The sequence below is a fragment of the Stenella coeruleoalba genome, assembly GCF_951394435.1.
Source record: "Stenella coeruleoalba genome assembly, chromosome: 1".
NCBI lineage: Eukaryota > Metazoa > Chordata > Mammalia > Artiodactyla > Delphinidae > Stenella > Stenella coeruleoalba.
In genome coordinates, this window is record NC_137169.1 from 50,465,246 (window position 1) to 50,489,963 (window position 24,718).

General features: G+C 36.9%; 1 protein-coding gene across 1 annotated transcript in view; it reads left to right on the forward strand.

Moving 5' to 3' along the window:
• The window catches only part of HOOK1 (hook microtubule tethering protein 1), a 67,688-nt gene extending 59,242 nt beyond the window's left edge, over nucleotides 1-8,446 (forward strand). Inside the window, exons 20-22 of the mRNA XM_079943824.1 lie at nucleotides 444-545; nucleotides 2,495-2,563; nucleotides 4,357-8,446. Of these exons, the coding sequence (XP_079799950.1) occupies nucleotides 444-545; nucleotides 2,495-2,563; nucleotides 4,357-4,527 (342 nt within the window). The 3' untranslated portion in view covers nucleotides 4,528-8,446. The remainder of the gene's footprint in view (nucleotides 1-443; nucleotides 546-2,494; nucleotides 2,564-4,356) is intronic.
• Nucleotides 8,447-24,718: the final 16,272 nt, after the last annotated feature.

A 24,718-nucleotide genomic window follows, 5' to 3' on the forward strand; every position in this document is an offset into this window, starting at 1 on the left:
GTTGCTAAGATTTTTTTTTGTGTTAGTTACTCCTACTTTGTACAGATAGCAAGTTCCCATATAACTATTGAATTCATTTTAATTAATTAAAAAATGTTTTAATTTATCTGATTCAAGTTAAAGGTAGAAAAGGGTTATTTCAAGACCTCAGTGCTCAAAGCTTGATAAGGCTAAGTAACTATTTCTGAGTACTGAGCCTGGAGAAGGATATTTGATTTGGGGATGGGTATCTTCCCATTTTTGTACTGAATTTTTACACCATTTCTAGTCTGTAGAATGTTATTTTTGTTACTCAAATTAGAATGTGAAACAAGTTATAGTTAGCTCCTGGATCACTTTCTGGATAATGTTCCACTTTACACAGATTTTACACACTGTGTTCTTATTTCAGTATTTGACAAGATAAAGTGAATGTAAGAGATTTGTTTTTTTCCTTTAAACAGGTAATAAAAACTTTAGACCCCAAATTAAATCCAGCATCAGCTGAAATAATGCTACTTAGAAAGCAGTTGGCAGAGAAAGAGAGAAGAATTGAGATTCTGGAGGTAAAACTTCCATATTCATATATCTCCTCTTAATTATTCTGTCAATGTATAATTAACTGCTGTCAGTATTTGCCATTAATGATCAAATTTCACAAGAATTTAGAAGTTAGGAGTGTCATGTTTTAGCACTCAGTATGCTTATTACAAAGCATCTCACAAGCCCACAAGATGGGCCTCTACAAGCTCATGTGTCTTGCTCCATTGTATGTCTCTCCCTCTGTATCAGCCAATCATATAGACAGCCCTTCTTTCTAGTAGAGTCCTGCCATCATGCTCCTTTTAATATTATGTGGATGAGAGTTCATTTAAAAAAAAAAAAAACACACAAAGCTCACCTTTTTAAAAATGTACTACACTCAGTTAACCAGATTCTTCTTTTACTTTTCTTCTCCCAGTAAATCAACTAGGAAGGTTATGTTTCAGGGAAATACACTATATTCATTTACCATTTTCTTCATATTATTTCAGGGAAATACACTATATTCATTTACTCATATTATTTCTGAGCCAGTAGATAGAGACTGTGGTGGAAATAATTTATTTAAAGCTTTAAAGACTTTAATGTACAGAGTACACACCAGCCTTATGGTGCACTTGCTGCAAGTGCTTGTCCAGGCCATGTCAAGTGTTGTAAAAAAATCACTGGATAGAAGTGTCTCTCTGAAGAAATACTATTCATTCTTCAGGATCCAGCTCCAGTATCTCCCATTTATAAAGCTCTCCTTGTATATCTTAGGCAAAGTTAGTTGTCTCTTTATAGTGACTCCATGTACTTTGAACTCATGAATTCATCCCACAATAGCATTTTTCTTTATGGCATGTGTCAGAGTGTCGTGAGGGCAGAGGCTGTATCATATCTCTGTACCCCCATGGCATTAAATATCACATCAATCAGAAGCCAAGGTTACAGCTTTACTGTTAACTTGTCTTAAAGTTGTCACTCCTTTCTGGTCCTCAGTCTCCTCATCTGTAAAATAATGGGAATTGAACTGAATAATCTATGAACTCTAAGTTGCTTTGAATAGTCACTTCCCAGTGAAAGCCAATGAGAATGTGCACCAGTGTTGATACTTGAAATGTAGCTCCTTTACAAGTGTGATGACAAAATGGTGCCTCTAATATAGGGCTGTGAGGAAAATCTTCAGTTAAGTCACAGCATATGGGCCTTTAATTTATGTGTAGTTATCTGTACACACACTGCAAACACTAAAAAGGAGAAAACTAATGTTTATAGCAGAGGTTATTCTGTCTGCATCCTTCTCGGGCAGTCTGTCTGGAGTGGATGTGAGCGAGAAGATGGGCATCTTACCTCCTTTGTTTCCTGTATGCTTTTCGTACCATGAGCATCTTGCTGTAGGAACATTCATATGTTTTAGATGCCAGCTATATCTGGCGTGCTCCACAACATGTACAAAATCAGCTGTATTAGAGTAACTAAGAAATGAACGTCAGTCTCTAGGGTGGCACGCAGATAGGGCCCTGGGCAGTGTAGCATACAGTCACCAAGGACTGAGACAGAACAATTCTTGTTAAGCTTTACAGGAAATTTTAAAGGATTTTCTGGGGTATTTTTCCCTACATCCTTTTTCTCCTTAGTTTCGACTCTCTGCAGGTGCAGCTTTGTTTTGTCACCTAAGCCAGTTGTTACTTTTTTCTCTAGATATAGGAGACAGTAGCATAAGAATCACTCGTTTCTCGTTTGTTATTGTTTAATATCTGTTCTACCAGTACAGTTCCTAAAATAAAGATTTATTAGTCACAATCTTACTCTTTCCTAAAGGTGCTGGGCATGCATTTCCCATGATTCAGCTTTACAATGTGTATACTTTCTGTGCCTCACAATGCATTCTTCCCATTCTCTTGATCATGGGCATAGTGAAAAAAATATTCCATTTTCAGTAATTTGGGTTTGTTTCTGGAATTTTAATAGTCCTCATATCTTTTTCCAGAGTGAATGTAAAGTAGCAAAATTCCGTGATTATGAAGAAAAACTCATTGTTTCTGCCTGGTATAATAAGGTGAGTTGAAATTTAGCCAGTGAATCGATGTTTAGAACAGTGTTTATCAAACATTTTGACCATGAACCACAGAAGGAAATATACTTTATACTACAAATTAGTATGTGTTCATGTTTATGTATAACTGAACAAAGTTACCTTGACTGTGTGTGTTGCACTCAGGTGTTTTCTATTATATTCTCTCGTTTTTTTTAAATGTTGATCATAATCCAAATTTACTTTATATTTTAATATTTTTAGTTGATTTTGACTTTGAAAACCACTAAATTGATTTCAGGACTCACCAACCTTTAAGTTAATGCACATGAAGCACTCATACAGTTCTTAAACATTTTTAGAATCGCCTTATTTGAACTAAAACATTTAATTTGTGCTTCATAAAGTGTTTCTGTAGAAATACGAATATCTGTATAATGCAAAATTAATTGCTTCTAGTACTCAGCATGTATTTTAACATCCCTAAAGCCTCTCAGTGTATCCTTTGTTGTATTTTCTTTTTTTTAATCCAGAGACTGCTCTTTAAGAATTGTCTATCTGTCCTAACAGAGAAAATAGTATAAAATAATTTGGTATATTTTATTTTGTCATCCTTAGTATGGTGGGATGTTTTCAAGAGTAGCATTTCCTGATGTATATGGTTCTTTTGAGTATCCTAATCAGCTAGCATAGATAATAACACAGCCATTATCTACCTTAGCTGCCATTTATTTAGTATGAGGGAATATCAGTTTATAGACTCTCCACATGTGAAGCCTGTGCTTCACCATGAAGAACTGGTTCTCCATCCTCAAACATGCCTTTTTCTTTCATGTCATCATACTTTTTGTCTGCGTTTTCTCCCTCCCTTCTCTATTTGGTGAAATCTGGCTTAATTTAGCAAGACCTTGAAGGAGATTGTGTGAGGTGTCCCCAGAACCTTCCTTCATGGGTTAGCCATCCTGGTTAAGATTAGGGACAATGTATTATTTTCCTTGTTGTTCTGTGGCCTCTTGATACATAAATCATCAAAGATATTAGAGCCAAATAATGCATTATTTAATCATTTTTCAACCCATATTTTTTGAGCATTTACAATATTGTTGTCTATTGTACTAGTTACCAGTGAAGCTAAGTTCAGTAAAATCGCTTTATGTGATCTAGTGAGAGAGGAGTAGTGACTTCTTCCCTTAGTAAGAAACCCAGTAGCCACAACTACAGTAATTTGTCATGTACTGATATATAGCTAGACCATAGTAAATTTGAACTATTCTGTGATTCTCAAACTTTAGCATTCAACAGAAGACTTGTTAAAACACAAACTATTGGACTTACCTGCAGAGCTTTTTATTCAGTAGGTCTGGGTAGAATCCACAGGTATAATTTGCACTTTTAAATTCCCAGTTGTGCAAACGTTAATCCAGGGACCACACTTCAAGAACCATTGATCCTAAACTTTTCTCTTGTGCTGTGTCTGCTCATAATGGCTGGAGTAATGGCCCCAACACAAAAATTTGCCTTGGGACTTTTTTCTATTGTTAGAATTAAGCTTAATTCTGGAGCATTATTTTAAGCTACTGTTTTTAACAATTTCAAATTTAATGGGTCAAAATAGAGAAACAGGGATTTATGCCTTTGTTTTCCCCTTTCTTACTGGCATTATCACGTGGAGTGTAGCTCCTGAACCCTTAATTTTTCTATAACAATGAGGAAGATACCAGCTATATAGAATTGTTTTGAGGATTAAATGACTTTGTATATGTGGAAAGCACTTTGCAAACTCTACATAGTCATGTTATTTGTTTATTTTTGTTCAGAGTCTAGCATTCCAGAAATTAGGGATGGAATCTAGACTCGTGAGCGGCAGTGGTGCTTACAGAGACACGGGGGCTTGTGCTCCTGCCCGGTCTTTCCTAGCACAGCAGCGGCACATCACCAGCACCAGAAGAAATCTCTCTGTTAAAGTTCCTGCTACGACATCTGATTAAACTGCAAAAGAACACATAAACAGAAGTGCCCTTAAAATATTTTGTATCTTTCAACTAACTACCAGGTTGGAAAAGAAGTGTATGATTCTGGACATCAGCTATTTTAAAATCAAAATTCATAAAATTAGTCTTGCCAGCTGATTTTGAAAACAGAATGTGAAATTAGCATGTGTGAATAAATGGAAGATATAATAAGGCAAAAATCTCAAACATTTGTCTTTTGAGAGTATTATATTATCTCAAATTGACTTTGTATATTTTAATGTTTTCGGTTGGACCAGTAACTAATTTGCAATGTGTAATCGGTAATATGTAATCTAAAAATACATCTATTTTAGTGTTTTGGTATAAAAATAGTTGTGAAAAAAAATAGTTGTGAGGTAGGCATGTGGAGAACTATACAAGAGTTATATTTTTTGACTTGACCTACACAAGGCGTTACCTCTGTCCTCTAATTCTGTCGCTGAATGGGTATATTTTATCATGTAATGGAAGATATAGCATTTGGAAGATTGGACTATTAAAATGACTTCTCCATAGAAGTGACTACTTGGCAATTTTGCAGATTTAGAAGAGGTCACAGTTCTCATATGTACCTACTATAAACTAAGGCTTCTGTGCAGCATGGTTGAAATGTTAAGGGTATAGAAATGAACTGACTTGAAGAGATGACTTTCTGATGGGAAGCAAGCTAAAAAATATACTTCGTGTGAAATGCCCACACTATTTTAATATAATTAATGAAGATTACAATTATTATTACTTTTAAGCATAAAATTATCAGGGTTTCTGCTAAAAAAAAAAAAGATGCATTAGTAGTTTTGCCTCTTCACTGAAAAGAGATAGTGAAGTAGAGGAACAATTTGGAATCACTTTTTTTTTTTTTTTTTTTTTTAGCGGTACGCGGGCCTCTCACTGTTGTGGCCTTTCCCATTGCGGAGCACAGGCTCCGGAAGCACAGGCTCATGGGCCCAGCCGCTCTGCGGCATGTGGGATCTTCCCGGACCGGGGTGCATGAACCCGTGTCCCCTGCATCGGCAGGCGGACTCTCAACCATTGCGCCACCAGGGAAGCCCTGGAATCACTTTTATCTTGCTTACTAATTAAGGAATTTGTCTTGGGTTGAGTTTATGGTATTCAGTTCATTTCTGCCCAAAGCTCCTTTTTTCAAAGGCATTCCTCTGCTATTTTTGGTCATTTTTAAGAGTCACACTTTGGAATTTTAATTTAGTTGAGTTAAATCTGTGCTGTCCAATAATGTAGCCAAAAGTCACATTGGCAATTTAATTAAAATTAAAAATTCAGTTCTTTGGTTGCACTAGCCACATTTCAGATGCTCAATAGCTGTATGTGGCTAGTGCCTACAGTACTGGACAGTGCAGATATAAAATACTTTCATCATTGCAGAAACTTCTTGGACAGTGTAGTACTAAATCTTTTTATAATAACTTGGAAACACTCATTGATGTTAGACCACAAAAATGAAAAAAAGAAAAACGTTAGGACGATTTCAGATATGAAAAATAATTGAATTATGATGTAACTAGTATCTTACATTCCTTATGGTTGAATACCTTATGTTGTGACATAATCTTTCCAGTGCTATTCAGAACTACATACCTATCAGCATATGTCTAGACCACGGGTCAGCAAACTTTCTGTAAAGGGACAGATGGTCAATGTTTTAGTAAGTATTTTAGGTTTTGTGGGCCATATGATCTATCGCAAGTACTCGACTCAGCGGTAAGTATAAAATCAGGAGCCATATACAATATGTAAATTAAATGGGTGTAGTTATATTTCGGTAAAACTTTGTTTGCAGAAACTGGCAGTAGGCCAGATTTGGCCTGCAGGCTGTAGACATCTGTTCTAGATTTTATTCTTAGCTTTTTTTTTTTTGCAAATATGAGTATTGTTCCATTTACAGTATTATTCATTTAGATACTTGGTTTTTATATTCTATACCAGTAAATGTTTTCTAATCACTGAAAATATAAGAATTTCATACTATATTTGGGTCTCTGAGATTAGGGAGCATCTGTCAGGATATTTTATCAGGGTTACTTCTTTTGACTACCTCTTAGATTTTGGTGTTCTTTACTTGTACAATTATATTGTTGGATTTCATTTTCCTGTATTATTGTAGTCTCTGCTTGCCTGTGACTTTTAGTGAAATGAAATAAGCTTTTGAAAATATTTTAGCATGCTAATTAAAATTTTCTAAATATTATAGCATTTTGGTACATTTTGGTCAATGTAAGATATCTGCTCCTTTGGTGTTTACTACTTGCTTATAATTGAGATTTCACAAGCTCTTCAAGCTCCCTTTTAATGAAATTTATTGTAAAACATCAATTTCAATAAATTAGTATTTTCACAGTTCAATTGCTTATAAATTTTCAATCATTATATTTGGAATTTCTGAAAAATTCATTCAATTTCTGAATAAGGATGTAAGGCTAGATTCTTTTTCCTAAATAGAGAAAAAGCAAATTTTGTGATTTAGCACTTTTCTAGTTGGTAGAATTTAAAATGCTCAATATGTATTTATACTAATAAATTACTAATGTAATTTAAAGTTCTGTATTATTGTGATTAATCATATGGAAATTCAGGAACTGATCAGAAGTGAGAGTCTTTTCCACATCTGGTTAGTGTAGTGAGATTGACACCCTGTGGGTGGTAAAGCATTATAAATATTCATCTTGAACCATGATTATACATGTCTGTGCTGTGAGGCTTGAGTGCATATACCAGGGAAGAGAAATTCAGCATTTATCTCTCTGATTGATAAGGAATTGAATGTCCCAGTGATTATAAAGTAAAACCACAGACCAATTTGGGAATGATCTTTAATTTTGAGTATTTGCTCTAAGATTAATAAGTATTCCTTTACCTTTTTAAAATAAAAGTGTGTATACATATGACAATGATGTTTATCCTCAGCTTAACTTAATGTATTGTGAAATATTTGAAGTTCACTCTATTTTTTTTAATGAATAAGGCTGTTGAACTAATGATTTAATATAGATTAAGAACTAATGTCTTGTCTAGAAACATTAAACTGAGTAGCCCTTACTCAGATGTCATCGTCTTTGATAACTGGAGCGCTCATTTGAATGTCAAATAATGCTTCTGCATCTACACCTGTTGCTGTATAGTGGCATATGTGGCCCAGTGGGTTGGCTTTTAGGCCACAGTACTATCTGTTTTAGGTTCTCTATATGTATATTTAATGAGAAACATTCCTATGTAAAAATGTGTGTATATGGTTGTATGCATACATTCTTGTTGTGAACCTGTACCTTGCAAAGAAGTAGTTTGGAAATTTGTAAAGCACAAACATAAAAGGAAATCGTGTGCAGTTATTAAACTTGATGGAGCTTAAATGTAATTTTTAGTTTATAAAAGGTTCTTTCTATTTTCTATGGCAAAGACTTTGACACTTGAAAAATAGAAGCAATACTTGATTTATTTTTGTATTTAGTATATTATTTTAAATAAATGATTGTCCAATAACAATACTTGTCAAATGTTTTAAAGTAAATAAACTTTCCGATTCTGTGTCTGACATGATGAATTTTTAGTGGGTACAAGTGCACATTTGTTGCTTTAAATAAAGGACTTAAATATTTAGATTGGTAAAGAAAAAATAATTCTAATTTTTTCATTTGTTTTTGTGTGTGTGTGTGGGGTGAATGATGTGTAAAAATGATATTTTTGGTGTGCTCTTTTATATCTCCAATTTGCATTATCATGGAATCCAGAATATTTCTGGGGTTTTTTTGTGTTTTTTTGGCAAAGACTACGACTATATCCATTCTTTCTCCCCTTCTTCCTTTAGCAATAGAACCCCATACTTCAGCTTGTTATATTTACCATGAGGTGGGGGAGTTAGATTAACTACTTGCCAGATTCCCTTGTAACTAGGTGGGGCCATTTAACCAAGTTCTGGCCAAAGAGATGTGAATAATAGTGATGTGTGCCTGTTAAAAGAATGGGCTGCTTTCCCTAGCTCTTCTCCCTCCCCATCTGGAATGCCATGTGCCTGAGGGCAACCCTAGTGGAACAACAAGGAAGAAGGCACTTGTATCCTGAAATCACCATTTAGTCATATCAGCTGTGGACTTCCAACCCAGATTTCTCTTAGTTAAGCAGTTTTTAAAGCTGCTTTATTTGGAGGTTTCTTTCTTCTAGTACCCCATTTCCGAATCTTACACAGGTTTTTCAAAATGAGTTGTGAAGTTTTTAGAAAAGTGCAGGTGTTTCATGTTCTTGGAACGTGTCTTGGAAAGGTTTAATTCTGTTCATGTTAATGGATGCTCAATAAATATTTGTTTAATCACATGAAGTTAGTTAATGTGTCAGTTATGGAAAGATGATGGAGACAGAAGTGAAGTCCTATCTCACTCTAGGTAGATCAACATGATCCCAAAAGACCATGATTCTACGAATTTGACTTTCTGAACTATACAATAAATGCTGGCCATACATTATTTTGTGACTAGTTCACTAAGAACAACCCAGAGTTCTAGCCCTGTACTGACCAATGTGATGGCTGTTAGCCACACTGGTTATTAAAACAAATTTAGATTTTATTTCCTCCTTCTAGCCACATATGGCTAGTGGCTCTGCTATTGGACAGTGCAGATTAAGAACATCTCTATCATCACAGAAAATTCTATTGGACAGCTCTACTCTAGATGTCTAAATTAAATGTACACATTCTACAGCTCTCTGAAGTTCCATATTATAGGGGATAACAAATGTAGTGAAGTGAAACTTTCAGGCATCACCCTGCACACAGGGACATGCTGAGGGATAGAGCTACAGTTGGATCCTTAATCTGGCTATGGTTTTGATGGTGACGTGCTCCATTCCCTTGCCCACCTGGGCTGCAGCAACTTGCTATCAGTAAAGTGGTTAAAAGTTGCAAGTTAGACCTCTTGCCTCTTGCTTCAACTCAAACATTCCCCTCTTCCATAAATTCTTCCGGGATTTCTCAAAAAAGATGAGATACATTTTTTCTAAAACTTTCAAAGTCTTTGTCTTAGCAACCTTAATGTGATCTACCTTTGTTTTTTTTTTAATGTGTCTGTCTTGCTACACTGTTTCTTGAAGTCACCGGCCTTATTTGGTTCATCTCTGCTTCCCTCACAACACTCAGCACAGTACCTTCTACACAGTTAGTAAATATGAACTAGCTGCATTAGAATTGCTGATGGACACAATGTTTTCTTTAGAAATCCAGTCTCAAGATGCTCTGAAGAGATCAGGGGGTGCATTGGAAGGAATATCTGAATAGGCAAAAGATCTTCCACCCATAGACTCAATAAACTGCTTCACATGTATCAGTACTTCTGAGAAAAATCCAGAAACTAGAAAGACTCCTACACACTGGGTGACTAAGAAAATACCCACATTGAAAAAGGTAGGAAACGCTGATACCCTCTCACCATAAACCCCACCCCAGCAATGTGCCATGCAATTGGCAAATGGGAGGAAACCCTCAACTACCTTCAACCTGAGGAGTGAAGGCTTTGGGCCAAACAAACATCTAGCATCACAATTTTTATGGCTGCTACCTGAAGGACTAGCTTCTAACTCACCCATCTCTGGAAGCTGATAGGTCCTGGCATTTGCTAGTTCCCTGGGACCTCAAGGAACTATGAGGCAGTTTTGAACTTGTACAAGCACTTGCCCAGCTCGTTCCCCTTAGCTAGGAGCTGAGTGAGCAGGCAATAAAGTTCAGCTCCCAGCTGCTCCCTGGAAAGGGTTTGACTGCACATCTGGCAGTGACTTTTCCAGCTGCTGCCTGAGGATTTGCCTTCTAACTAGCCTGCATCTTGTAGATAATGGGGTAGGCAATTACTAGTCCTCTCAGAGCTTAAGTGGACATGTGGGCATTTCCTGTGGCTTTTCCCCTTAGCTCACTCCAGTGAAAAAAACAAGCTTCCAGCTTCTCCCTGGAAGGAGTTGAACTACACGTGTCGTGATTTTTCCAGCTGCTATCGGAGGGTCTAACCTGCCTGTCTCTGGGAGGTGATGGGGCCCAGCCTGTACTTCTCCCCCAGGGTCTACAGAGAAAGCAACAATTTTTAATGTCCCTGCATGCTCTCCCCATGACTCCTCCCCCTCCTCTTAGCTCACTCCAATAAAACCCAGCTCTCAGCATCTCTTTAGAAAGGGTTAGACTGCAAACTAGTGCTCTGACTTTTCCAGCTGCTGCCTGAGGGTCTGGCATCTAACTTGCCTGTCTCTGGGAGCTGACAGGACAGGCAATGACTAGTCTCTTGGGAGTCTGAACAGGTGTGCAGACACTTCCTGCAGCTCCTACCCTCAGCCTGCTACAGTGATAAAATCAAGTCCTCAGCTTCTCTCTAGAAGGAGGTGGGCTTCACATCAAGCCACCCACTTTCCAGCTGCTACCCAAGCGACTGGCTTCTAACCCACATGTCTATGAGACCTAACATGACCCAACATTTGCTAAGACCCTGGGGGCAACAGAGAGCAAAGCAGGCCATTCGAAAAGGTGGTTGGTCTGAATGAGGGTGTAGAAATTTGCCACAGTTCCTCTCCCAAGTTCATTGCAGAGCAAGTGAGTGAGAAACTCCAGCTTCCAACTTCTCACTAAGGAGAGAAGGAATTGGTTTACTCATCTAGTGCCCCAACTTTTCTAGCTGTTATTTGAGCTACTGGCTTCTTTCTTGCCTTCTTGAGGCACTGAGGACTTGGCATACTTTATTCTCCTGGGGGACACTAAGAACAAAGATGGCAGTTTGGACAAGCACAGAGGTTTCAGAGGCACCCAGAATCTCTGGCCAGGATGATTGGTGAGGTTTATTTCCTATACTATGAGGCCAGTCCAGGAAGACAGAGAGAGATGGGTGTTTTATCTAATGTGCAGACACCAACATAGAGAGTCAAGGGAAATGAAGAAAGAAGGAAATACGTTCGAATAAAAGAACAAGATAAGTCTCCAGAAACTGACCCTAATAAAATGGAGATCTGTGATTTTCCTGACAGGGAATTCAGAATAATGGTCATAAAGATCCTCACCTAGGTCAGGAGAGCAAAGCATGAACAAAGTGAGAATGTCAACAAAGAGGAAATTTTTTGAAGTACCAAGCAGAAATCACAGAGCTGAAGAATACAATAACTGAACTGAAAAAAATTTAAATGGGCTTCAGAACAGAATAGATCAAGCAGAAGAAAGCACTGACAAACTAAAAGGCCATTGGCAATCAGAGGGGAAAAAAAAAAAAAAAAGAAAGAAAGAACATAGGTTAAAGGACTTATAGAATATTCATTACGAGAGTCCCAGGAGGAGAGGAGAGAAAGGGGAAGAAAGTTTATACAAAGAAATAATAGCTGAAAACTTCCCAAACCTAGGGAAAGAAATAGCCACCAAGGTCCCTGAAGCACAAAAGACACCAAATAAAATGAAAAAGACACATTATAATCAAATTGTCAAAAGTTAAAGACAGAATTTTGAAACAGCAAGAGAAAGGTGACTTGTTACATACAAGGGAAGCCCTGTAAGACTATAAGCAGATTTTTCATCAGAAATCTTGCTGTCTAGAAGGGAGTTGCATGATATATTCAAAATGCTGAAACACAAACAAACAAACCCTGCTAACCATGAATACTATACCTGATAAACCTATCCTTCAAAAATGAAGGGGAGAAAAATACTTTCTCAGCTAAACAAAAGTTGAAGGATATTAAACAGCCACATAAGAGCTTAAGAAATTATGAAACTCATTAGTAAAGGTAAATATACAGACAAAAACAGAATTCCATATTACTATTTCAGTGGTGGATAAATCATTTTTCATTCTAGTAAAAAGTTGAAGGACGAAAGTATTAAAAATAACTAAAACTAAATCATGTTATTGGATACACAATATAAATAGAAGTATATTGTGACATGACCATATAATGGGGAAGGAGAGATGAAAGTGTAGATTTGTTTGTAAGTGGAGTTGTTATCACCTTAAATAGACTGTTACAACTATATTTTATATAAGCCCCAAGTTATCCACACAGAGAATACTTAGAGAAGTTACACAAAAGAAAAGGAGAAAGGAATCAATACAAATAATAGCAACAACAACAAAACACAAAGACAGTTGGAGAGAAAAAAAAGGACAAGAGAACAATAAGACAAATAAATCAGTTAACAAAATGGTAATAGGAAGTCCTTTTCTATAAATAATTATTTTAAATGTAAGTTGATTAAGCTTCCCAGTCAAAAGATATAGAGTGGATGAATGGATGAAAAACCAAGACTATGTGCTATCTACAAGAAAGAAGCGGACAGGCTGGAAAATGAAGGGATGTTAGAAATGTAATATATCCCTTTCTTACAGCAATTCAAAGAAAGCAGAAGTGGCTATAAACATATCAAACAAAATGGACTTTAACTCAAAAAGTGTCTCTAGAGACAAAGAATGTCATCATGTAATGATAAAGAGTCAATTCAACAAGAAGGTAGAACAATTATTGGGTGCAATATATATATGCACACAACAGGGCACCTAAGTACATAAAGGAAATACTGACAGATATGAAAGGGGAAATTGATAAAAATACAATAATAATAGGAGACTTTAATAAGTCTCACTTTCAATAATGCATAGAACATCCAGAAAGAAAATCAATAAAGAAACAGCTGACTTGAACAATACTACAGACAAAATGGACCTAACTGATACACACAGAACTTTCCACCCAACAGCAAGCACACATGGAACATTCTCCAAGATAGATCACATGTTAGTTAACAAAACAAGTCTTAGTAAATTTAAGATCTAAGTCATACCAGCTATTTTTTTTTTACCACAACAGAATGAAACTAGAAATCAATAACATCAAGAAAATGGGAAAATTGGCCGGCCGGTGGCGAGGGATGTGGGGGGAGAACTTTCTAGAGACGGCGGCCGGTTCGGGCTCTGGAGCTCCTTTCTGCGAAAGGTGCTTTCTGAACCCCTTTGCTCTCTGTGAAGTTGACTCTGCTGGAATTTGGTGCTTATTTTCCTACCTACAGGGTTTTTGCTTATAAGAGAAATCAAATCTCCATGTTATGGCGAAACTGGGACTTTCTGGAATAATGCAAGGGGTTCAGAGAATTGAAGAGAGCCTGACAGATGGAATCAAAGCTGCAGGACTTCCCTGGTAGATCAGTGGTTACGAATCCGCCTGCCAATGCAGGGGACATGAGTTTGAGCCCTGATACGGGAAGATCCCACATGCCGTGGAACAGCTAAGCCTGTGCGCCACAACTACTGAGACTGTGCTATAGAGCCCATGAGCCACAACTACTGAGTCCGCCTGTCAGAACTACTGAAGCTCACTTGCATAGAGACCGTGCTCCACAACAAGAGAAGCCACCACAATGAGAAGCCCGCGCACCGCAACAAAGAGTAGGCCCCACTTGCTGCAACTAGAGAAAGCCTGTGCAGAGCAATGAAGACCCAATGCAGCCAAAAATAATAAATAAATAAATAAATAGATTTTAAAAATATATATTGCATTATAATATTAGAATATTTTACTACTGAGTAAATTTATGTATTATATTAGCTCTAGAGGAAATCTGAGAAACCATGTTGTTTAACTGCATCTACAATATTACAAGGAAGAAAAACTTAAAGGCACAAAACAGGCTTGCTGAAAGTAAGAGGTAGAAAGCAGTTCTATTCTTTCCTTAGAGCCATGGCACTTTTTTTGTAATATAATTTAGTGTTTTTATGGAATATTCATTCTTTATTCCATAAGAGAGGCCTGTGGTTCTTTCATTTGACTTTTAGAGCCCTATTCCTTTACTTCACACTCTTCCATTTTTAAGAAATTTTCTCCAAAGAGAAAACCTTACTTGGTTCTGAATGGCTTCCTGGAAGATGAGAAGTTGAGTGGACCTCAGGGATGACTGGGGAAGGACAGAAACCTGGCTTGTTCCACAGAAAGAGAAGACTCCTGAGGAACTAGCTTTAGAATGAGATGTCTTCTCATTGTTGGTCAGCTCAAGTGGACAATCAAGGTCTCTTGGGAAGTGACCCAAGGCATTTTCACCTGGGAACAAACTTCAAGCAAGAATAGCTAAAGGACCATCTTAGCCTCAAGAATTTTTAATAAAATACTCCAAGATTGTCTAACCTAGGCCATTATCATTTCAAACGAACTTCTCTAGATAATTATTGTAAAATATTTTTCCAACTAACTGCATGATGGGACTTTCCCTGTGGTTAACCATAAACCAGTAAGAATTTGAGGATTTTTATCAAGTATTATGCTCTGGTTGTAAAAGTATTGGTCTGAAACCAGGCTTTCTGAAGCTATGCAGAAAGTGCGGCCAGCCTACAGTTTGAGAGATATGAAGCTACCTCATGCTGATGGTACTTCAGGCTCTCCATTTCTCCTAGTTCAGGCTGGTTTGGTGACAGTAGCAGAGTTGCTTTCCTTAACAAAGCTCAATGTAAATGCCATGGCAGTTTACGCAGAAGGACATAAAATAGAGCGTCTAGATGTGAAGACACCAAGGTGGGGAATTTGGAGAGATGATAACACAAAAGAAATCTCCTAAGAAATCCCTCATTTAAGAATCAAAATGATTAAGTAAAGCCTGTGAGGGAGACCTAGGAATACCATTCAGGCAGAGTAAAACTAGGGCAGTGACGTAGCTTGGAATCAAGCCATTAGGGAAGAATTTACTTGAGATTCAAGAGATACCTTATAAATAAGGAGGGAGAAGAGGCAGGTGAAAATGGGGTTGTTAGGACAGGTGAAGGGATTAGTTTTGAAAATGGGAGCAGGGTATTTCTTTGTGACAAAATTGAAGAAGTGTATAGGAGGAAATAAGGTAAACTTTTCAGATTAGAAAAGAGAGGAAGTCAATCAAGCTTATTAATGACTTAAACCTTTTCAGTGAAATAGCCTCTGGGTTTTGATGTAGAAGACATACTAGGAATTTGGGGAATGTGAAAATTATTTACAATAGACTCTAGGGAAAATAATGAAGAAACGATTGCTAACTAATTTAAGCCTGGTTGAATTTAGTTAGCATGATTTTAAATGAGTACAATCAACCATCATGGGTATGAGAACGATGGAAACCATAGGATTAACCCAAAACAGGGGATTATCATTGCTGGTATAACAAAATGCCAGGGGAACAAAGGATTCTACGTTGATTTTTGGACATCTCTGAAACGACTTACCATGAAGGCTAGGCTGGGACAATAAAAAATGGGGCAGAGATAAAAAAGGACTGTGGAAGGAAAATAAAAATGGAATTGGTGTTGCTAAAAGGATCTCTAAAATGGAGCCAGGAGGCCATTAATAATGTGTGACTTATATATGTCTCAGCCTGGATGGATCTGACCTTTTGACCACTTACTGTCCTGATGATGTCATCCAAAATATCTGCCAGAAACTCAAGATACTTTTTGGACCCTTACTCTAAAATACCTTGGAACAGCCTAAATACTTATCAGACCCCTACCCTAAAATAACTTGTGATTCTTAAGGACAAATATTTCCTGACTCACATGGGAGACAAACACAATTCTCACCAGGCAACTTTTAACAACCTCATGGCTTTTTGTTTTTATAAGCCCCTGATTATTTCTCTTCCCCAGAACACTCTTTCAGGGTTACCTGAATCTGTGCCTTCTGAATTGCAATTATTTATACCCCAAATAAACTCTTTTCTTATTAAAAAAAAAAAGAAAATGGGAAAATTTACAAATATGTAGAAATTAAACAACATACTATTGAACAACCATTGGATCAAATGGGAAATAAAAAGAGAATTTTAAAAATATCTCAAGATAAATTAAAATGAAAACACAATGAAACTATGGGATTCAGCAAAGCAGTACTAAGAGGGAAATTTATCAGAATAAATGCCTACATTAAAAAAAAAAAAGATCTCAGGGAGAGCAGCCATGATGGCAGAGTAGAAGGACCCTGAGCTCAACTCCTCTCACAGACACACCAAAATCACAGCTAACTGCAGAACAACCACTGATGAAAAAGACTGGAACCTACTAGAAAAGATCTTCTACAACTAAAGACATAAAGAAGCAACCACAATGAGATGGGTAGGAGGGGTGGACTCATGATATAATCAAATATCATACCCCCAGGTGGGCAACCTACAAACTGAAGAATAATTATATATAATAATTATATTATAATAATTATTATAGGGAATTCCCTGGTGGCACAGTGGTTGAGAATCCATCTGCCAATGCAAGGGACACAGGTTCAATCCCTGGTCCAGCAAGATACCATGTGCCGCGGAGCAACTAAGCCCATGCGCCACAACTACTGAGCCTGTGCTCTAGAGCCCACAATCCACAGGTACTGAGCCCACCTGCCACAACTACTGAAGACTGCCTGCCTAGAGCCCGTGCTCCACAGCAAGAGACGCCACTGCAGTGAGCAGCCAACACACTGCAGTGAAGAGTAGCCCCTGCTTACTGCAACTAGAGAAAGCCTGCACACAGCAACGAAGACACAACACAGCCAAAAATAAATAAAATTAAATTTAATAATAATAATTATTATAACACACAGGGTCTTGTTCACACTAGGACCCAGGGAAAAAAGTGGTGATTCCATAAAAGACTAGGCCAGACTTACCTGCTAGTATTGGAGGATCTTCTGCGGAGGCAGGGGGTAGCTGGGGCTCATTGCAGGGACAAGAACACTGGCAGCAATAGCTCTGGGGCGTACTCATTGGCGTGAGCCCTCTTGGAGGCTGCCATTTTCTCACCAATACCTGGCCTCACCCAACAGCCTGTAGACTCTAGTGCTGGGACTCCTCAGTCAAAAAAACTAACAGGGCAGGAACACAGGCCCACCCATCAGCAGACAGGCTGCTTAAAGTCTTCCTGAACACAGAGCTGCCTGATAAACATACCCCATGACACGGCCCTGCCCACTAGAGGGACAAAATCCAGTTCCACCCACCAGTGGGCAGGTACCAGACCCTCCCACCAGGAAGCTTGCACAAGCCTCTTAGACAGCATCATCCACCAGGGGACAGACAGCAGAAGCAAGAACTACAACCCTGCAGCCTGTGGAAGTGAAACCACAATCTCAGAAAGTTAGACAAAATGAGATGGCAGAGGAATATGTTGCATATGAAGGAAAAAGATAAAACCCCAGAAGAACACCTAAGTGAAGTGGAGGTAGGCAATCTACCTGAAAAAGAATTCAGAGTAATGACAGTAAAAAGTATCCAAGATCTCGGAAAAATAATGGAGGCACAGAGCGAGAAGATACAGGAAATGTTTAAGAAAAAGCTAGAAGAACTAAAGAACAAAATAACAGAGATGAACAATACATTAGCTGAAATGGAAAATACACTAGAAGGAATTAATAGCAGAATAACTGAAGCAGAAGATTGGATAAGTGACCAGGAAGACAGAATGGTGGAAATCACTGACACTGAACAGGATAAATAAAAAAGAATGAAAAGAAATGAAGACAGAAGAGACAGCTGGGACAACATTAAATGCAACAACATTTGCATTATAGGGGTCCCAGAAGGAGAAGAGACAGAAAAAGGACCTGAGAAAATATTGGAAGAGATAATAGATGAAAACTTACCTAACATGGAAAAGGAAACAGTCCCCCAAGTCCAGGGAGTGCAGAGAATACCAGACAGGATATACCCAAGGAGGAAAGCACAAAGACACATAGTAATCAAATTGAAAAAAATTAAGGACAAAGAAAAAATATTAAAAGCAATAAGGGGAAAGCAACAAATAACATACAAGGGAACTCCCATAGGGTTATCAGCTGATTTCTCAGCAGACATTCTGCAGGCCAGAAGGGAGTGGCATGATATATTTAAACTGATGAAAATGAAAATACTACAACCAAGAATACTCTACCCAGCAAGGCTCTCACTCAGATTCAACAGAGAAATCAAAAGCCTTAAGGTCAAGCAAAAGCTAACAGAATTCAGCACCACCAGACCAGCTATACAACAAATGCTAAAGGAACTTCTCTAGGTGGAAAAGAAAAGTCCATAACTAGTAACAGGAAAATTATGAATGGAAAAGCTCACTGGTAAAGGCAAACATACAATAAATGTAGGAAGTAACTGCACACAAATATGATATCAAAACCAGCAATTGTGAGAACAGGAGAGCACAAATGCAGGATATTGGAAATGCATTTGAAAGAACAAATTAAAAGAACAGCAAATTAAAACAATCTTGTTTATCTATATACTGCTATACCAAAACCATATAGTAACCACAAACCAGAAAGCTACAATAGATATACATAGAAAAAAGGAATCCAACACAACACTAAAGTTAGTCATCAAATCGCAAGAGAAGAAAACAAAAGAGGAAAGGAAGAAAAAAGACTTAGAAAAACAAACCTCAAAAAATTAACAAAATGGCGATGAGAACATACATATAGATAATTACCTTAAACATAAATGGATCACATGCTCCAACCAAAAGACACAGACTGCCTAAATGGAGACAAAAATAAGACCTGTATATATGCTGTCCACAAGAGACCCAATTCAGATCTAGGGACACATATAGACTGAAACTGAGGGGATGAAAAAAGGTGTTCCATGAAAATGGAAATCAAAAGAAAGCTGTAGTAGCAATACTCATATCAGACAAAATTAGACTTTAAAATAAAGACTGTTATAAGAGACAAAGAAGGACACTATGTAATGATCAAGGGATTGATCCAAGAAGAAGATATAACAATTGCAAACATATATGCACCCAACACAGGAGTACCTCACATCCATAAAAGGAGAAACTGACAGTAACACAATAATAGTGGGGGACTTTAACACCCCACTTCCATCAATTGACAGATCATCCAGACAGAAAATCAATAAGGAAACACAGGCCTTAAATTACACATTAGACCAGATGCACTTAATTGATATTTATAGAGCAGTCCATCCAAAATCAGCAGAATACACATTCTTCAAGTGCACATGGAACATTCTTCAGAATGGATCACATTGTGGGCCCCAGAGCAGGCCTCAGTAATTTAAGAACATTGAAATCTATCAAGCATATGTCCTGACCACAATGCTATGAGATTAGAAATGAACTACAAGAAAAAAAAAATGTAAAAGAAAAAGAACACAAACACGTGGAGGCCAAGCAATATGCTACTAAACAACCAATGGATCACTGAAGAAATCAAAGACATCATCACAAAATACCTAGAGACAAATGAAAATGAAAGGATAATGATCCAAAACCTGTGGGATGCAGCAAACACAGTTCTAAGAGGGAAGTTTATAGCAATACAATCTTATCTCAAGAAACAAGAAAAATCCCAAATAAACAACCTAGACTTATACCCTAAATCAACTAGAGAAAGAACAAACAAAACCCAAAGTTAGTAGAAGGAAAGAAATCATTAAGATCAGAGCAGAAATAAATGAAATGGAGACTAAGACAACAATAGAAAAGATCAATGAAACTAAAAGTTAGTTCTTTGAAAAGATAAACAAAATTGATAAATCTTTAGCCAGACTCAAGAAGAAAAAGAAGAGGACTCAAATCAATAACATTAGAAATGAAAAAGGGGAAGTTACAATGGACACCACAAAAATACAAATGATCATAACAGACTACTACGAAAAACTATATGCCAATAAAATGAACAACTTAGAAGTGGACAAGTTCTTAGAAAGGTGTAATCTCCCAAGAATGGACAAGGAAGAAATAGAAAATATGAACAGACCAATTACCAGTACTGAAATTGAATGAGTAATTTAAATCCTTCCAACAAATGAAAGTCCAGGACCACATGGCTTCACAGGTGAATTCTACCAAACATTTAGAGAAGAGTAAACATCTATCCTTCTGAAACTATTCCAAAAAATTGCAGAGGAAGGAAGGAACATTCCCAAACTCATTCTATGATGCCACCATCACCCTGATACCGAAACCAGACAAAGATAACAAAAAAATTGAAAATTATATGCCAATAGCATTGATGAATAGATACAAAAATCCTCAACAAAATGCTAGCAAACGAAATCCAACAATATATTAAAAGGATCATACATCATGATCAAGTGGGATTTATCCCAGGGATACAAGGATTTTTCAATATCTCTAAATCAAAGTGTGATACACCACATTAACAAATTAAAGAATAAAAACTATCATCTCAATAGATGCAGAAAAAGCTTTCAATAACATTCAACATCCATTTATAATAAAAGCTCTACAGATAGTGGGCATAGAGGGTACGTACATCAACATAATAAAGGCCACATATGACAAACCCACAGCTAACATCATACTCAATGGTGGAAAGCTGAAAACATTTCCTCTATGATCAGGAACAAAACAAGGATGCCCACTCTCACCACTTTTATTCAACATAGTTTTGGAATTTTTTTTTTTTTTTTTTTTTTTTTTTTTTGCTGTACACGGGCCTCTCACTGTTGTGGCCTCTCCCGTTGTGGAGCACAGCCTCCGGATGCTCGGGCTCAGTGTCCATGGCTCACGGGCCCAGCCGCTCCACGGCATGTGGGATCTTCCTGGACCGGGGCACAAACCCGTGTCCCCTGCATTGGCAGGCGGGCTCTCAACCACTGCGCCACCAGGGAAGTCCTAGTTTTGGAATTTTTAGCCACGGCAATCAGAGAAGAACAAGAAATAAAAGGAATAAAAATTGGAAAAGAAGTAAAACTGTCACTGTAGATGACACGATACTATACATAGAAAATCCTAAAGATGCTATCAGAACACTACTAGAGCTCAACAATGAATTTGATAAAGTTGCAGGATACAAAGTTAATACACAGAAGTCTGTTGCATTTCTATACACTAACAACAAAATAGAAGAAACAGAAATTAAGGAAACCATCCCATTTACCATCACATCAAAAAGAATAAAATACCTAGAAATAAACCTACCTAAGAAGACAAAAGACCTATACTGTGAAAACTATGACACTGATGAAAGAAACTGAAGATGACAAAAACAGATTTAAAGATATACCATGTCCTTGAATTCAAAAGAATCAATATTGTTAAAAAGAACATACTAAACAAGGTGATCTACAGATTCAATGCAGTCCCTATCAAAATAAAACTGGCATTTTTCACAGGTCCAGAATAAAACAAAACTTTTAATTCATTTGAGACCCAAAAGACCCTGAATAGCCAAAATAAACTTGAGAAAGAAAAATGAAGCTGGAGGAATCAGCCTGCCTGACTTCAGACTATAACGTTACAGAAATCGAAACAGTATGGTACTGGCACAAAACCAGACATATAGATCAATGGAATAGGGTAGAATGCCCAGAAATAAACCCTCACACTTATGGTCTATTAATCTATGACAAAGGAGGCACGAATACACAATGGAGAAAAGACAGCCGCTTCAATAAGTGGTTCTGGGAACATTCTCTAACACCATATACAAAAATGAACTCCAAATGCTATAAAGGCCTAAATATAAGACTGGGTACTATAAAACTCCTGGAGGAAAACATAGGCAGGACACTCTTTGACATAAATTACAGCAATATTTTTTAGATCCGTCTCCTAGAGTAATAGAAATTTAAAAAAACAAATGAGACTTAATTAAACATAAAAGCTTCTAAACAGCAAAGTAAACCATAAACAAAATGAAAAGTTAACCTACAGAATGGGAGAAAATATTCGCAAACAATGCAATGGACAAAGGCTTAATTTCCAAAATATACAAACAGCTCACACAGCTTAATATCACAAAAACAAAAATCTCAATCAAACAATTGGCATAGGCCTTAAATAGTCATTTCTCTAAAGAAGACATAGAGATGGCCAACAGGGACCTGAAAAGATGCTCAATATCACTATTAGAGAAATGCAAATCAAAACTTCAATGAGGTATCAACTCATACAGGTCAGAATGGCTATCATCAAAAAGGAATGAAATTAGGTCATTTGTAGAGATGTGGATGGACCTAGAGTCTGTCATACAGAGTGAAGTAAGTCAGAAAGGAAAAAAACAAATATCGTATATTAACGTATATATGTGGAATCTAGAAAAATGATACAGATGAACCTCTTTGCAGGGCAGGAATATAGATGCAGATGTAGAGAACGAACATGTGGACACAGGGGAGGAAGGGGAGGATGGGATGAACTGAGATTAGGATTGACATATATACACTACCATGTGTAAAACAGATAGCTAGTGGGAACCTGCTGTATAGCACAGGGAGCTCAGCTCAGTGCTCTGTGATGACCTAGATGGGGGTGGGAGGAAGGGTGGGAGGGCGGTCCAAGAGAGAGGGGATATATGTATACACATAGCTGATTCACTTTTTGTACAGCAGAAACTAACACAACATTGTAAAGCAACTATACTCCAACAAAAAAATAAAGTTAAAAAAAGTCTATAAATAATAAGTGTTGGAGAAGGTGTGGAGAAAAAGGAATCCTCCTATACTGTTGCTGGGAATGTAAATTGGTGCATCCACTATGGGGAACAGTATGGAGCTTCGCAAAAAACCTAAAAATACAATTACCATATGATCCAGCAATCCCACTCCTGGGTACATATTCAGACAAAACTATAAGTTGAAAAGATATATGCACCCCAGTGTTCATAGCAGCACTACTTACAATAGCCAAGACACGGAAGCAACCTAAATGTCCACTGACAGATGAATGTACAAAGAAGATGTGATATATATAAATAATAGAACATTACTCAGCCATAAAAAGAATGAAATAATGCCATTTGCAGCAATACAGATGGAACTAGTGATTATCATATTGTGAAGTCAGAAAACAAATACCATATGATATCACTTATACGTGGAATCTAAAATATGATACAAATGAACTTATTTACAAAACAGAAATTGACTCACAGACATAAAAAACAAACTTGTGGTTACCATAGGGGAAAGGGGGGAGGTATACATTAGGAATTGGGGATTAACATATACACAGTACTATATATAAGATAGATAAACTAGCATAATACAAAAGAAAATCATCAAACCATAAAAGGCAAAAGAAAAAGAAAGGATCAAATACAAAATCAACAGGAAAACAAGGTTTAAAATGGAAATAAATACATATCAATCAATAATTACCTTAAATATCAATGAACTAAATACTCCAATCAAAAGATATAGAGTAGCAGATTGGATTAAAAAAAACCCAAGAGCTTACAATATGCTGCCTAAAAGAAACCCAATCTAGGGCAAAGGACACACATAGATTGAAAGTGATGGGATGGAAAAAGATATTTCACGCAAACAGAAATGACAAGAAAGCAGGGGTTGCAATACTCATATCAATCAAAATAGACTTTAAAACAAAGGCTATATATATGGGGGTGAGGTCCAAGAGGGAGGGGATATATATATATACATATAGCTGATTCACTTCACTGTACAGTAGAAACTAACACAACATTGTAAAGCAATTATACTCCAATAAAAAAAGGCTATAAAGAAGGACACTAAACAATAATAAAAGGATCAATAAACGGAGAGGATATTACACTCATCAATATTATGCACCCAGTAAAGGGGCACCCAAATACTAACAGACATAAAGGGAGAAACTGACAGGAATACAATAATAGTAGGATATTTTAACACCCCACTCACATCAATGGACAGATCTTTGAGACAGAAAATCAATAAGGAAACAGAGATCCTAAATGACATAATAGAACAGTTAGACTTAATTGATATTTTCAGAAAATTACATTTAAAAAAAGTCAGAATGTACATTCTTATCAAGTGCACATGGAACATTCTCTAGGATGGACCACGTACTAGAGCACAAATCAAGCCTCAACAAATTTAAGACTATAGAAATTATTTCAAGCGTCTTTTCTGAGCACAGTGGAATGACATTAGAAATCAACCATAGAAAAAAGAAACGAGAATAAACAATTACATAGAGACTAAACAATATGCTACTAAAAAACAAATGGGTCAATGATGAAATCAAAGAAGAAATTAGAAAATAGCTTGAAGCAACTGATGATGAAAACAGAACCACACAAAATCTATGGTATGCAACAAAAGCAGTTCCTAGAGGGAAGTTCATAGTGATACAGGCCTTCTTTAAGAAAAAAGTAAAATCTCAATTAAACAACCTAACTCACCACTTAAAAGAATTAGAAAAAGAAGAACAAACAAAAACTAAGGTCA